Genomic DNA, 16,324 nt, shown 5'->3' with positions numbered 1-16,324 from the left:
CAGCGTATACCATGAATATGGTCTCTGCGAACGTGGGAACATTGCCTTTAAAATGCGCATTGTGGACGAAGCGCGATTGGATTGAATCCTAGCCATAGTCTAACCAGAATCGTGCTCCAGTTATTTTCAGTTGTCTCAACAAACTGTGGAAGTTTAGTTTCTCAACACTTGGGGTGCGGGCTGAACAGTTTCCTCCATTTGCCTCTTATTTGGTGAATGTCGTTAAATAGTTTGTCACACATTTTCCAGCATTGTAGAACATTCTGTTGGCAGGTCATATAGTATGCATCCCCTATTCAGTGCACTACCTTTGACCAGGACCCATAGGGCTCTGGTCAAAAGTAGTGCACTATGTAGGGAACAGGGTGCCATTCGGGAAACAGCCATCTTCTTTTGCTGTTTGGATGCATGAGAATAACATCATACACACACACACAGTGCACATTCCACATCTTTTTCACTCACAGTCTCACATACATAATAAAGGCCAGTGGAGGCTGGTAGGAGGAGCTATAGGAGGATGGATTTATTATAATGGCTGGAATGGAATAAATGGAACAGTATCAAACATATGGAAATCACATGTTTGACTCTGTTCCATCAATTCCATTCCAGCCATTAGAATGAGTCTGCCCTCCTATAGCTCCTCCCACCAGCCTCCTCTGATACAGCCATAGATAAAGACAGTGACAGCTTCGGTCACACCATCAGATGCATCAGTCAGTGATGAAGTGTACAAATTTCACAGGGAAAGCCCCTCTCCTGGTCGGCTCCCCCTCCATATGTCCCAGCTGCAACATACACAGGACAGGATACCGTCAGTGGTACAGATATAACAGCACTTGATTAAGTGTGTGTGTGTGTGTGTGTACACTACTTACCCACCACTCCGGGTCCTCCTCTCCGTCCACTACGATCACCTCTCCCTCTGTGAACGTTAACTCATCTGGGTTATCAGCTAAACAGTTGTAGATGGCTTTCACCCTCCTGGGTTTCTGTTTCTGAGTGAGATAAAGGCCAAATAATACAAAGTTAGAAGATGTTAGTTCAAGATTTTGCAAGTGTTCAATCAGTGTCGATGGTAAATCACAAGACTGTAAATAAGATCTGTTCATAATCAGTGTAAATGTGCTATTACTGTTTTGCTATAATAATCTGTGTGTGAGGTAGTGATTGCACAGCTCTGATTGGCTGATGTCAGGAGCTAATGATTGGCTGAGGTCAGGTCCTGTGTGGCTCAGTTGGTCGAGCATGGTGTTAGCAACGTCGAGATTGTGTGTTCATTTCCACCCATACCAAAATGTATGCACACACTACTGTAAGTTGCTTTGGATAAAAGCGTCTGCTAAATGGCATATATTATTATTATTATTATAATATTAGGCGCTCACAGGGTGGTTGGCGCGAGGCTTCGGTGTTGGAGGTGGGGTGGGACCAGAGCTCTGAGGGGATCCAGGTACAGGTGCGGTCTTTACTGCTCACACAAACAAAAAGACACACAGGGACAGTAAACGTCAATTCATTGACGTAACACATAGAATAAAGCCTCAATTGTAAAAGAAGGTTCAGGACGGCAGGTTAATTCCCTTCAATTATGTTTATTGCTGATGCGTTTCGGAGCAAGCTCCTTTGTCAAAGCACATAATTTAAAGCTCTTTGAATCAGACCAGTTATTTAATAATAATTGTATTTGTCTGTTTACCTGGTCTATCAGTTGGTCCAGCAGTCTTGATGGGAGGTCCTTTAGGAGTGGGTTTATCTGAACTGAAACCACACATCACATGAAGGGTCTTAGTTAACTGATAATCACGGGGAGTGAAACCAGTCCATCCATCCATCCATCCATCCATCTACTGTATCTATCTATCATTTTACATTTTACTCATTTAGCAGACGCTCTTATCCAGAGCAACTTACAGTTAGTGAGTGCATACATTTTTTCATACTGGCCCCCCGTGGGAATCGAACCCACAACCCTGGCGTTGCAAGCGCCATGCTCTACCAACTGAGCTACACAGGTCTTTCGCCCTCTTTCTATCTACACACAAGATGCAATACTCTTGAATGAGAACACATGAGTATGCAGTTTAAGAATTCAAAACATCATCCTTCCATGGTCAGCGGCCATATGTACCAAGCGTCTCAGAGTAGAAGTGCTGATTTAGGATCAGGTCCCCCCTATCCACGTAATCATATTCATTGTGATCTAAAAGACTAAACTTATCCTAAATCAGCACTCTTACACTGAGATGCTTGATAAATGCCCCAGTTCTTACCTAGTCGGTGATTTAGGTGACTTGGGCCCTGGGGCTCTCCTGCTGGGATGGTATGCGGGGACAGGAGGGGGCTGTGTGGGTTTGAAGGGGGGTGCAGGGGGTGCTGTTGGTAGGACTGGTGCTACTGGGATGACCGGGGGCACTGGAGGCCCAGGTAATACGGTAGGTAAAGGAGGTAGAGGAGCAGTCTTATGGCCTCTATGCTCCATCGGATTGGTCCTCTTGTTCACAGGGGGAGGGGGAGCAGTCGGAGGAAGCACTACATGGAGAGAGGGGAGTGATATCAATCCATCTATATATCTATCTATCTTTCACATGTAGTTATAAAGGCCTTTTTACATCAGCAGTCATCAAAAATGTACTTATATTTTGTAATACAGTGCTTATATGTTGTTATTTATTGTGTAGTACGATGTAGTGCACTTACCATACATGGAGCTGTTGGGGTCTGGGGTGTTAGGGTTTGGGGGGTCTGAGGAGGACCTCTGTCTACCCACCACCTCCATAGGAGCCTGCTTCCACCCTGGACCTGCAAGGTTACAATAATAGGGTCAACCATTTAGGGTCAACCATTTGTCACATAGGGTCAACCATTTGTCACTATTTCAGCAACACTTTCAAGAAACGATGGTCCCGAGCAGGGGTGACAAACTCAATTCCCGGAGGGCCAAGTAGCTGTGGGTTTTCACTCCCCCCTCCATTGATATGTTAGGAACTCCTCTCACCTGGTCTTAATTGGTCACGAATTGAAAGGAAATAACAAAAACCAGAAGACACCCTCCAGGAATTGAGTTTGACACCCCTGACCTAGAGCATGACCTATGACCTATGACCTATGCTCATTGTCATCCGACTGACCTTTGGTGGCGTTCCTGGGGGGAAGATATGGGATGGGTACCACCGGTAACGGTGGCATGGCGGGGGGAGGGGGGCTGGGTTCCAGGATGGTGCCATAGGTCTCGTTGCTCATCATCATGCTGGGGACATGGGCTCTCTGCTTGTCTCTGGCCAGGCTGGCCGCGTCGCGAGCCAAGGAGGCCATGTTGGGACCACCTGGCATGGGACCCATGAGACCGCTGCCCGGGATGAAACAGCTGACAGGACGTTCCTGCTCTGACCGTCTGTGGGGGATGGGCTGGTTATGGGGGATAGGGATAGGACACACAGGTAGAGCTCATTAGCAGGCTAGTATGCTATCGATGCCATCTCTTCTAGCAATTGGAAACAGATGGTGATATGCTACATGCACAGCATAGCACAGCCTACATGCACAGCATAGAACAGCTTATATGCACAGCAAGTGAGTCTGGTATACAGTAAGCAGCACAGATTCCCCTGGGATGTCAAACATATACACTACATGACCAAAAGTATGTGGACACCTGCTCGTCAAACATCTCATTCCAAAATCATGGGCATTAATATTGATTTGGTCGCCCCTTTGCTGCTATAACAGCCTCCACTGTTAGATTTCAGTGTAGCCTTTGATATTATTGACCATAACCTGTTGTTGAGAAAACGTATGTGTTATGACTTTTCAACCTCTGCCATATCGTGGATTCAGAGCTATCTACTGTATCTAATAGAATTCAGAGGGTTTTCTTTAAATGGAAGCTTCTCTAATGTCAAACATGTAAAGTGTGGTGTACCGCAGGGCAGCTCTCTAGGCCCTCTACTCTTTTCTATTTTACAAGCATTAACAATTTTCAACACACTCCACAAAGCAAGTCCTGCAGGCTCTAGTTTGATCTTATCTTGATTATTGTCCAGTCATATGGTCAAGCGCTTCAAAGAAAGACGTAGTTAAGCTGCAGCTGGCCCAGAACAGAGCGGCAGGTCTTGCTCTTCATTGTAATCAGAGGGCTAATATTAATACTATGCATGCCAGTCTCTCTTGGCTGAGAGTTGGGGAAAGACTTCTTGTTTTTATAAGAAACATTAATGTGTTGGAAATTCCAAATAGTTTGCATAGTCAACTTACACACAGCTCTGACACACACACACACACACAACCCACCAGACATGCCACCATGGGTCTTTTCACAGTCCCCAGGTCCAGAACAAATTCAAGGAAACATACAGTATTATACAGAGCCATGAGTGCAGGGAACTCCCTTCCATCTAATATAGCGCAAGTGAACAGCAAACCTGGTTTAAAAAAACAAATAAAGCAACACCTCATGGCACAACACCTCTCCCCCATGTGACCTACTTGTTGTGTGTATGTACTGACCTGTATGTGTAACTGATAGATGCACACACACACACACTACATGTTTATGTTTTTAAATGTATGTACATTTTTAAAGTCTTTTTTTTTTGTCTGTAATGTCTTTTTCGTTATGTGTCGGACCCCAGTAAGACTAGCTGTTGCCATGGGGATCCTTATAAATCAAATCAAAATAAAGGTGAACTAACTCACCTTTTCCTCCATCTCATCTTCGCTCTCGTCCAGGTTGTCGTCGTTGCTGAGCCGCCACTCATACTCCACGTGTACATGGACGTTGAACTTCCCCGTCTCGGCCTGGGTCAGCTGAACACCACAAAGACAACAAACATACAGTCAACCTCGATCTGCTGTTACCCATGTTGATCATATGGAACCATGGGCCCTCCTCTAATAAAGAGGATCATCATATTGTTATAGGCTGCGTCTTAATCCTCCACCCTTTTCCAGAAGTGTGCCTTTGCACACTCCCTGTCATGGATTTAAAAGCATAGGAATGGTGTAAGTGTAACGATCCCGGCAGTCTGAGTCGGGTCCTGTCTGGTGACTAGTTTTTCTGTTCGTGATCTCCAGTTTCCCGAGGGTTCGGGAACGCTCCGGGGAGCTCTCTTGATTTCCGCACCTGCATCCCATCAGCAATCTGCACACCTGGTCCTGATCATCACCCTTCTTAGGCTCTGGCCTAACATCCAGTTCCTGCCGGATCGTTAGCCATTAACAGTATGTTTTGTCAGCGTATCAGCCTCTTAGTACTAGCGTTAGTTTTGTTGTTTTGCACCTTGTTGACCTGCCTTGTACTCACCTCAGTTTTTTTCTGTCTACAGTCATTCTCCCGGAACCTTCACCCAACCCCTGCCGTGCCATCAGTTAATCTGCCACTTCACCTCCACCTACTCATCTCCGCCACCCGCTCCGTCTCCTGGATTATTCTGCACCTTTTGAATCTGTAATAAACACTCACCTTCGTTCAACTCTCCTTGTCCTGGTCTGCTTCTGGGTTCTGTCTTAGGGAACCGTGACAGTAAGTATTGTCTGGTGGGAGTTTTCACTATTGTTAAATCCATGACGAGAAGTGTGCAAGTTCACACATTGGGAAAAGTGTGGAGAATTGTGATGCAGTCATTGTGTTAAAATCTCAATGGCCTTCAGATTCCATTCAAAGACTGCACTCACCAGCTCCTCACACTGCGTATGTCTGAGGCGCTTGGCGATGTCCATTGGTGTTTCTCCTGCCTCGTTGGCTGCACACACAGACAGACAAACCAACCAGAGCTTAATTCATGTGTTTCTATGGGACTTGACCAGCCCTTTATCATGTGTTCATGGGCTGTATCCCAAATGGCACCCTATTCCGTATATAGTGCACTACTTTTGACCAGAGCCCTATGAGCCCTGGTTAAAAGTAGTGCACTATATAGGGAATAGGGTGCCATTTCGAATGCAGAAATGATCCTATGAGGGTACATACCAATACTGACTGAGGCCCTGCCCCGCAGCAGCAGTTTGAGACACTCGCTGTTGTCGGTCAGGCAGCAGTAGTGCAGCGCCGTGCTCCCTTTGGCTGTCTGCTTCTCCAGGTTCCCACTGTTACGCACACCGAGAGACAGAATTACAGACAGATAGAGACACACACACACACACACACTTGGTTTTAATATCCAAGTGGGGACCAAAAAATGTATTCCCATTAAAAAACGTATTTTCCCTAACCCCTAACCCTTACTCTTAACATAACCTTAACCCCAAACCCCTAACCCAACTCCTAACCCTAACCCTAATCCTAACCCTGTACCCTAATTCTAAGCCTAACCCTAAACTAACCCCTAAGGCTAAAAGAGCATTTTTCCTTTGGGGACTGGCGAAATGCCCCCATTTTCCATGTTTTACTGTCCTTGTGAGGATCTTTGGAACCCAAAAGGATAGTACAGTTAGACAAACGGTCGAGAACTGTCACCACAAGGGGGCAACACTGCCCTTCATTGATATTGACAATTATTGGGAGAACAACTTCTGCTCCTATCTAAATATTTTATTATATGCTGTTAGATAACTTCCCCTCTTCACATTTGATATCTGAGAGCTTGTTTGCTTCTGCTACTATAAGCTATAAAAGCAGTATCTTTTCACCCAGTCCTTTAGTACCTATTTTGGGCCAGGAAGTCCACAATATGGAGGGAGTTGCGGTCCACCATTCGTACTGCTAGGTGTAGTGCTGTCTCACCCGGTTCCTGAGGGCATGAAACAATGACAACTCAAGACAACAGTTCGAAAACATCCGTGTTAGAAATGTATAGCCAATATACCTACCAATCAGAGGCATTCAAATGTGACAAATCACACAAAAACATCATTATAAAACCAGCAAAACCAGTCAAGCTTGTTTCTCCATGTCATTGTTAGAAGGCAATGTCTATGTCCCAATGGCACCTTATTCCCAATATAGTGCACTACTTTTGACCAGGGCCCATAGTGCTATGGTCAAAATCAGTGGACTATGTATGGAATAGGGTGACATTTGGGATGCGGCCAGTGTCAATCATCTCACATGCTCATTGGCCATTGGGATGGTCTCCATCAGGTCCACTCCTTCAGCGTAGACCTGGATGAGAGAGAGGATATCTCGGGTCTTCACTGCCTCACACAGGACGTGCAGCCTGGACGCCAAGTCCGCACACTTCCTCTGAGCAAAACGCTTCTCCGTGTACTTGGCTGTGATGTAGTCCTTCCGCGTCTGCCTGAGGGAGACAAGAGCCCAGACAGATGGATGATCAAATACCAGGAAAGAGACAGGAAACGAGTGCAAGCCTGCATAAAAAATGCCCCCCTATCCCTTATATATTAGTGCACAGGAGGTTGGTGGCACCTTAATTGGGGAGGACGGGCTTGTGGTAATTGCTAGAGCGGAAGAAGTGGAATGGTATCAAATACATCAAACACATGGTTTGTTGCCATTCCATTTACTCCGTTCCAGCCATTATTATGAGCCGTCCTCCCCTCAGCAGCACTGTATTAGTGCACTACTTTTGACCAGGGCCCAGGGAATTGGGTGCCATTTGGGATGCACCCTAAGACATTCAGGACTATAAACAGTATAAAAAGAAGTGAAATGTATTCAACTTAATGTGAAATTAAATCTATTCAGTGTTGTTCCTGTTTTGGTGTTGGTGGAGGGTGAAGGAGGGAGCTGAGGGGTGTGGCTTGCCCTGCTGTCTGTCACTCACATGTCACTGGAGGGGTTGGGTTTAGTCACGCTCTGTTCAGACAGGTCCGCCTCCATGATCTCATTGAAACCTGCGTTCCCTACATTCTTAGCCAGCTGGGGAAGACCAGGTAGAGCACATGTCAATTTGGTATCCGCTCTGCCTTTATTAATCTAGCCTGGTCCCAGATTTGTTTGTGACGAACATGGACAATGACCATAGGAGTTGTCAAGACACCATGAACAGATCTGGGGATCACACTACTATTAATCTTACTAACTATAGTACAAAAGTATGTCAAATACAATCCTAAAAGCCTGTAGTATCTACCAGGAGCTCTGAGGTTCCCAGGACGTCCAGTGTGAGAGACTGTATTCTAGAGTAGTGGACACCCATCTCCCTGTGGATTCCAGAACACTCGATGCAGATGAGCACTCCTAGGTTAGTGGAGAGCCAGGTGGGATCTGAAGACAGAGATAGAGGATATTATCAGTGTTAAGACTAGTGTGCTGTAGCCCGGGGTGGTATGGCAGTAGCTACCATTGCCTTCGGGGCACACGTGTAGAGATGTAGATTCTTAATTTGAGCCAGTTTGCTAAAGCAGGAAAATAATCCTGCAGCAACAGTGAATTATTATGGGGATTATAATTAAATGGAAATTTTTTGTAGGAGTTAATATATTTTTCAAGTCTGACATTTTAAAGAGTAAATTACAAACTTTAGAAGTATTTTTAAACCTCGAATACACTACAAGTTTGCATTTCCTGCTGTACAGAAAATTCTCAGCAACAAAAGATTGATCAAATTAAGATCCTACATCTGTATGCCAGTGCTGGCAGAGAGGCACACAATTTCTCCTCTTTACTTTCCTGTCTTTCTTCACGGTCTCAGTCCAATAAACTTGAAAAATCCCTAAAAAAAATGATATAAAAAAAGACTACTGGGCTTCCACTATAAGTTCTCACCTGAAATAGTTTTACCGTTAAATAAAGCTCCACTCCTAAGAGGGTGCAGTAGTATATTGATGCACTATTTTCAGTGTCTTATGATTATAAATTAAACACATGAGATATATATTGAGTGTACAAAACATTAAGAACACCTTCCTAATATTGAGTTGCACCCCCTTTTTCCCTCACAGCAACCTCAATTCGTCAGGGCATGGACTCTAGAATGTGTCGAAAGCGTTCCACAGGGATGCTGGCCCATGTTGACTCCAATGCTTACCACAGTTGTGTCAAGTTGGCTGGATGTCCTTTGGGTGGTGGACCATTCTTGATACACACGGGAAACTGTTGAGCGTGAAAAACCCAGCAGCGCTGCAGTTCTTGACACACTCAAACCGGTGCGCCTGGCACCTACTACCATACCCCTTTCAAAGGCACTTAAATATTTTGTCTTGCCAATTCACCCTCTGAATGGCACACATACACTATCCATGTCTCAATTGTCTCAAGGCTTGAACATCCTTCGTTAACCTGTCTCCTCCCCTTAATCTACACCGATTGAAGTGGATTTAACAAGTGACATCAATTAGGGATCATAGCTTTCACCTTGATTCACCTGGTCAGTCTATGTCATGGAAAGAGCAGGTGTTCATAATGATTTATTGACTCAGTGTATAGGCCTAGTAAGATTTCAGTAACATCCGACGGCCGCAACAGCCAACACTCTTTCTTCTGTCTTTGAAGAACTAGTCTGACTGACCTATCAGAGACTCCTAAGAAGGTGCGTGCAGCACATAGTCCATGTCAATCGTCAAACCAAGCAAGGTTGTACATTCAGCCTTGTGAATTATGAAACCCATGTCAGCCCCTCACACACTCACATATATACACTGTGTTTTTCTTCACTTTGATATAATAACCCTCTGGGAGGAAGACCACAACATTTTCATGCTGCCTTTTCCCAGCATGCTCTGTGTGTCACTCACTGGGCGCTCCGCAGTCACAGCACACATCGTTACCGGTCATCCTCTTGACCTCACTGACGATGGCCTTGGTCAGCTCCTGGACTATGTTGTTCTCTCCTCCCTCGTCCTGGTCTCCTTTGAAGGCATCGTTCAGGGCTTCCTCCTTACTGTTCTGCAGGACTGAGATCCATCTGAAAACACAGGCAGCCGAGAGAACCAGTGAGCTCTGAGGGCAAAGGTCTGTGTCCCAAATGGCACCCTATTCCCTATGTAGTGCACTACCTTTGACCAGCACACTATTGGGAATAGGGTTCCATTTGTGACGCGACCAACGTCAAAGAGAATCTGAGAGACCAATTACATGTACTACCTGTATCATGTACACACAATGATGTATACACCATGTTCACACAAAAACATGCACAGTGCAAAAGGCACAGACAGCTTACATTGGTTCAGTGAACCCCTATGGTACTTACATCTGACACTCTGCCTCATCCTCAGCTTGAAAGTGATAGGTTCTGTCATCTGTTTAGACAAATAATAGGCTGATTGAGCAACATGCAACTGGCACTTGCAGTAAGAGATGCTAAGAGACTAGATGGAAGATGTCTGTCATTTAATAAATATCATATTATAGAGTCTAGGGAATAAAATATGTGAAATAAAGTATGTTTTCTATCTTGCTTTTGCTATGTTAGCTAGATATTCAGAGGTTTGAGATGGAGAAGGAGCATCAAAGTGCTGCTTAAATTACGTGAGAAGAGATCAAAACTTTTCTTCTCATCTGGATTACGCTTCACTTGACAGGTTAGCAGGTTGAGTTTAGCTGGTGGTGTGTTAGCCTATGAGAGAGGAGCAGAGAAGAGTAAGAGAACAGAGGGGACAGACAATAAGACACTTTTTAATGCTGAAGTTGATCATACAGTATTCATGGAACTTTCCCAGTTGTGTAATGCCAAACAGTAAAACAACTTAATAAAAAACATTATTTTACAAATAAAAAGAGAATGTCAAATGCAGCAGCAACCTAGAAATGTATCATTGTACTTTTCATCTCTGTCCTGTTGAATGAAACAGTATGCTTACAACCACATCTCTCTAAAGGCCCAAAGAACAGCAGTGTTGTTGCACAATTACTGTCCAGTTATTTAGTGTAAGGATAGTAACAATATGAAATGCAGGGAAACAGAACAAATATGACCCTTTTCTTCCATTATCACTGGACAAATTCACTGTGGAAGCCATGCTCAGGGGCAATTCACTGTGGAAGCCATGCTCAGGGGCAATTCACTGTGGAAGCCATGCTCAGGGGCAATTCACTGTGGAAGCCATGCTCAGGGGCAATTCACTGTGGAAGCCATGCTCAGGGGCAATTCACTGTGGAAGCCATGCTCAGGGGCAATTTTATCATTCAAACAATATCTCAGTACTGTGTCTGGCAAGAGGCTGCTATAATGTTAGAGGTTTTAGGACCTGACACAGGTTTTGTGAAATGATATCCGTCACGACATTCTGTGATCACAACTGAGAACGCTATGCCGTTAGATAATAACGTTATGACGTTAGAGCTTAGGGTAATGTTGTCAAGAGGAAAGTCATGCTCAAAAGAGCTTGTAGCGGTTTGTGATTGGATTCCTAGAAGAGGTCAGTACTGTACTGGTTAGTAATGAAATCACCTTTCCTGCCGACCAAAAAATGAAAGATTGAAATTCAAAACGTCTTCCTCTTCCCACTATTCTGTCTATCATCCACTTCCTCTTCTTCACGCTCTTCCTCTTCTTCACGCTCTTCCTCTTCTTCACGCTCTTCCTCTTCCTCATCCTCTTCTTCATCCTCTTCTTCATCCTCTTCTTCATCCTCTTCCTCTTCTTCACGCGCCCTCCTAACATGTTGTCTGGCTCTTCATCAAAAAAAATGTATAATAATAATAATTGTACTTCGTCGTCCACATCTTTTTTCCAATTTATGGAAGAAATGTGTCCAAAATAAATACCTTATAGAATCCCACTGACTGACATGTATGTATATTCAGACCGTAAGGAGAGAAGCATGCATGACAGCATGCATGAAGGAAAGTGAGTGACCAATAGGAGAAGACAAAAACAGCAAGTCTCTTACCGTTCCATGGGAGATAGTCAGGAACCCGTTCTTCACTGAACACTTCCTCTTTTGCCACACTTTCCTGAGACTGAAGAAGAGTAAACATTCATTATTTCACTACAACACTTCTCTATTCCTCTACAGTACAGCTTCTATAATCACCAAATCACAACCAAATCCACAACAAATTCCAGAAAGTGTACAGTATTATTTGGAGCCATTATTGCATGGAACTCCCTTCCATCTCATATTGCTAAAATGAAACACAAACCTGGTTTAAAAAAACAGATAAAGCAACACCTCACGGCACAACGCCTCTCCCCTATTTGATAGTTTGTGTGTATGTATTGATATGTAGGCTGTGTGTGCCATTTTTTAATTTATGTAGTTCTGTCCTTGAGCGGTTGTTGTCTATTAATGTTCTGTATTATGTCATGTTTCATGTTTTGTGTGGACCCCAGGAAGAGTAGCTGCTGCTTTCACAACAGCTAATGGGGATCCTAATAAAATACCAAACCAAACCATTTCATGAGCAGCAAATGAAATCATGTATGTGCAGAGGCCATCATATCACCCCATCGCCACGATTAAAACCACATTTCCCTGCCTTTGGCGGGGAAACAAACAGCTCTTCTTGGCTCTGTGTAAGAGATCAGAGGCCAAATTGGTGATTGAGGCTCTGTCAACTCACCCCTCACTCTTCTTGTACAGCATTCCACAGCGTTCTGTGCCATGGGCCTTATTCCCCTGGAGCTGGTGAAGGCTGTATCCTGTCTGCTTGGCCTGGGTATCCTAATGCATCAGAGACACACTCAGTCATGAGGACATAACACTTCTCCCATCTCTCATAGCTCAGGTGTTCATCTGAATCAAGTTTCTTCAACGTCCTCTCCTGAAGGCCTATTCTACTCTACACTGCTTAAAGATGATGGTGCTTTGCAATTCTATATAGCCCTGTATGAAGCGAGCCATTGATTACTTTTTGGTTCTACATAGCACCATTTCTTCTAGCAGTGTAGGTGAACACCTTGCAGCCTTATTTCGATATATTCAAATAGAGTGAGTGACTCTGGAATCTGGAAGCAATAGAGATTTGCATGGAGGGCTTGAGCAGAGCCTTGCAATCTGAAAAGATTACAGATATCAATGTCACCAGTGGTCAGGATGTTTGGAAGCTGTTTTTAAGAACATTGGTTAATAACATTGATGATGGCTGTGTCCCAAATAGCACCCTATGGGCCCTGGTAAAAGGTAGTGCACTATATAGGGAATAGGGTGCTTTGGAGGTTCAAAGAGAGAAAAAGGCTTGATTGGGGAAAGAGCTAAAGTTCACCAAGAAAGCACACATTCACTCTCCTAGCCACTGGGAGATCAGCCAATAGGCTCTATGCACGCATCACTTCCGCATTGCCCTAAGGATGCTTGGGCATTTCCGGTTACCGGAAAAAACCATTAGACAGTGACAGTAGACCGTTATGATGGCAGAGATGAAGTTTACAAGGTGTTTGCTGGAGTTGCCTAAAGTATCTGTTAATGATATACGGAGGGTCGTCCGGACATCCAGTACGACACCACGTAGCAAACTGGATAAAGGCTTCAAATTTTAAGTTTCTTATTTTCTTTGCAACTTTGAAGGTAATATGCTAAATCTAGCTAGCCTGAGCTAGAAGCCTTGCTTTGGTGTTTTAAATCATGACTCCGTCCTGTTTCAGGTTAATCATGGTTTAAATAAAGTTTAATCATGTGTATATACCTCTCACTTCATGTGTTTGTACTTTTATGAAAGTATCAGGTAAAAACAGGGCTACAAATGAGATCTCTGTGAGCCCACTGCTACCGCTCAATGAAGAAACTAATGCCACCACACCAGCTGAGAGTAGCACTAGATTAAGTGACACGTTCAAAGTTCTGTTGAACTTGTTCAAGGTTCCGTTCAACACATGTTTTACCCGTTTAATGTTACAACAGCTTTGATTGCCATTGCTAAGAGAACACTTTAGAACTTTAGTGGTTTTCACGATAGCTGAACAGTGGTAGCCTAATACAGACCAGGGTAGCTGAGTGGGAATTGCCATGCTTTGTTGTTGGGTCTGTTGTAAACAAATTGGAGTTTGGTTTGAAATGTAAACAATAATGAGATTACTACTTTTTCCTGACTTGATGACAGTAACATATTCCACTCAGCTATTCTTCAAACTGCTGATGGTCTACTCAAAACTGTCCTGTCATCTTTACTTCTTTCTTTATAAACATATGGCCCAACTTCCTTGCTTTTGTACTTGATGTTTCTACTTCTCAAGAGGAATTAGGAGCAAAACCTTCACTCTACTGTTGTTATTGGTACTAGGCTACAATGTTGCACCACTCTCCTACTGCTCTGCCAATACTGTTTGAAGGTAGGTAAATGGCACAAGACAATAGGTAAGTGGTGGGAGACAGTATAGCCAAGTGGTGCACGACAGTAGGAAAGTGATGCAGAAAGCACAAAAGTGACACGAGACAGTAGATAAGTTGCTTACACCAGTAAAAAGTAGAAAGAACACGTTTTGCTCCTACTCCTGCTGCTGTAGACCCTCGTCTTTCAAAACCCATTAAATTATGCTTCTGTGTATTTCAGATGACATTGCGTGATTCACAGCCAGTTGTGCTTGTTAAAAGCTACTGTTCCTGTGTGTGGGATATGCAATCATTTGGTTGCATTACTATATTAGACTGCCCATTACTCTGAATGTGGCATGTCTGTCGTCCCTCCTGTACTTTCGTGCACTGAAACAGAGCAGAAGTGGCATAAACCACAAACAATGGTTTGTATCATTTCAATACCAGACAGTTGTGTCACATGCATACTAGCATCTCTCCTAATACCATCTCATAAATAAATAGGGAGTGAAGCCAGGACCTGTGGATGCCATGGTTGTAGTGAAGCCCAAACCAGATGCTACTCCGGCAAGCGGAATTAGGTATGCAGAGTCCAATTAAACAGGCAGACTACAATGTGTTGCGAAATAAATGTTATTAATCGCTGTTAGATTCTGGTGTATTTCCTATTTTTGGCAAGGTACAAACTGGCAGTATCCTGTCATATCAACACCCACCACCTCCACCTGACAGTGTTGTCATCCATGAGGATGCACCACCGTTCCCAAAAGTGCCACTGGACGGTTACCATTTACAACCAACAGACTGTTCATACGAGATCATGACGGATCAAGAAAAGCTTCACCTCAGTTCTCTGTCTGTGACTTTGTCACAGTCACACCTGATTGAGGAAGCAACCAGATGCCAAAGTGATACACCCGAGTGGAATTCACTGAGGAAGGAGAGAGTGACTGCTTCACATTTCCGGGAGGTAAGCCATGTTAAAGGTACAAGCACAGCAGAAAAACTGGCAGAAAGAATTATCAGAGGGACAAGACAAACACCACTAATGAAAAGGGGGCTGGAAATGGAAGCAGGTGCATTGAAGGTCTATGCAGTTCTAAAAAATCTGACAAAGTGTGGGCTAGTCGTGCATCCGGACGCACCTTGGCTGGGTGCGTCGCCTGATGGGCTGGTATAAGACCCACTTGAGCTACCATCATTTGGTCTAGTTGAAATGAAATGCCCAAATGTAGCCAGCTACATAGACTGCAAGTTCCTGAGATTTGACCACGGCCTACAAAATTGAAGGAAAGCCATTGTTATTATTGGCAAGTCCAGGGACAGTTACTCATCACAGGCATGGAACAGCTCCCTTCTTCAGACGTCTGCGCCCAGCTGGAGTCGGAGGCTCTATCACATCTTCACTTAGAAAGTGTCGGCTGCAGACTCGTGTGTTTGTTGTAAGAAAGTTGACTCGTCGAATGTTAATCACCCACCGTTTATGTAATTCACTGTCTTTGGGAAAAGTAAAAAAACTAACAGAAGAATTGCATCTGGCAGACACTGTACATTGCGGCACACAGCAGTGATGGCTGGAAGAGCTGTCATCCCGTTTTTGAAAGGACACTTTCGTCAAGACGAAGTATTACAAGTAAAAGCTTTAACATAAACATTAAGATAAACAACAACGACGAAAATTAACCGTTTCGGATGTTTTTGACGACAAGCATTCAATGCTAGCATACGGTAGCACAGCATTCTACGATAACCGGAAGTTTACATCCATCCTGAGATTTAACCGGAAATATGTCATGCTCGCCTGTGCATATCGCCTAATGCAGGGGTGTCAAACGTACGGCCCGCGGGCCGGATCAGGCCCGCAAACGGGTTTAATCCGGCCCGCGAGATGATTTTGAAAAAAATAAAATAAAAAATTAAATACTTTTTTTAAATAATTTTTTTAAGTATAAAAATGCGCTACAATTTTTCAATAAAATAAACTGCTGTTCCAATTGCGTCCACTGGATGGCGCAATAGCAATTGTGTTAAGCAAGCAAACTGTTTATACCGGGGCAGAGCAAGTAGGTCAAGCACGTGCAGCCAATGAGCTACTTTGTTTTGCCCGCGATATTTATTACGGCTTCTACTTTTAACATTATGTGCTTTGGCACCCTCATTGCCCCAATATGTCTCTGTCAAAAAAGAGAAAAGTGGACACAGAGTGCAGAGTGTTCCAAGAAAAATT

General features: G+C 44.0%; 1 protein-coding gene across 1 annotated transcript in view; it reads right to left on the bottom strand.

The window, feature by feature from the left end:
- Positions 1-596: 596 nt before the first annotated feature.
- The window catches only part of LOC121552348 (arf-GAP with SH3 domain, ANK repeat and PH domain-containing protein 2-like), a 32,643-nt gene continuing 16,915 nt past the window's right edge, over positions 597-16,324 (bottom strand). Inside the window, exons 10-28 of the mRNA XM_041865199.2 lie at positions 12,410-12,510; positions 11,737-11,806; positions 10,373-10,460; positions 10,095-10,143; positions 9,637-9,806; positions 8,034-8,167; positions 7,725-7,819; positions 7,049-7,238; positions 6,646-6,731; positions 5,972-6,087; positions 5,677-5,744; positions 4,699-4,809; positions 3,135-3,411; positions 2,704-2,805; positions 2,277-2,535; positions 1,703-1,764; positions 1,392-1,474; positions 882-1,001; positions 597-791 (exon numbers count right to left, since the gene is read on the bottom strand). Coding sequence (XP_041721133.1) covers positions 717-791; positions 882-1,001; positions 1,392-1,474; positions 1,703-1,764; positions 2,277-2,535; positions 2,704-2,805; positions 3,135-3,411; positions 4,699-4,809; positions 5,677-5,744; positions 5,972-6,087; positions 6,646-6,731; positions 7,049-7,238; positions 7,725-7,819; positions 8,034-8,167; positions 9,637-9,806; positions 10,095-10,143; positions 10,373-10,460; positions 11,737-11,806; positions 12,410-12,510 — 2,256 coding nt within the window. The 3' untranslated portion in view covers positions 597-716. The remainder of the gene's footprint in view (positions 792-881; positions 1,002-1,391; positions 1,475-1,702; positions 1,765-2,276; positions 2,536-2,703; positions 2,806-3,134; positions 3,412-4,698; positions 4,810-5,676; positions 5,745-5,971; positions 6,088-6,645; positions 6,732-7,048; positions 7,239-7,724; positions 7,820-8,033; positions 8,168-9,636; positions 9,807-10,094; positions 10,144-10,372; positions 10,461-11,736; positions 11,807-12,409; positions 12,511-16,324) is intronic.

This window comes from Coregonus clupeaformis, unplaced genomic scaffold (assembly GCF_020615455.1).
Source record: "Coregonus clupeaformis isolate EN_2021a unplaced genomic scaffold, ASM2061545v1 scaf0041, whole genome shotgun sequence".
NCBI lineage: Eukaryota > Metazoa > Chordata > Actinopteri > Salmoniformes > Salmonidae > Coregonus > Coregonus clupeaformis.
This window is presented reverse-complemented; position numbering and strand designations above follow the sequence as displayed.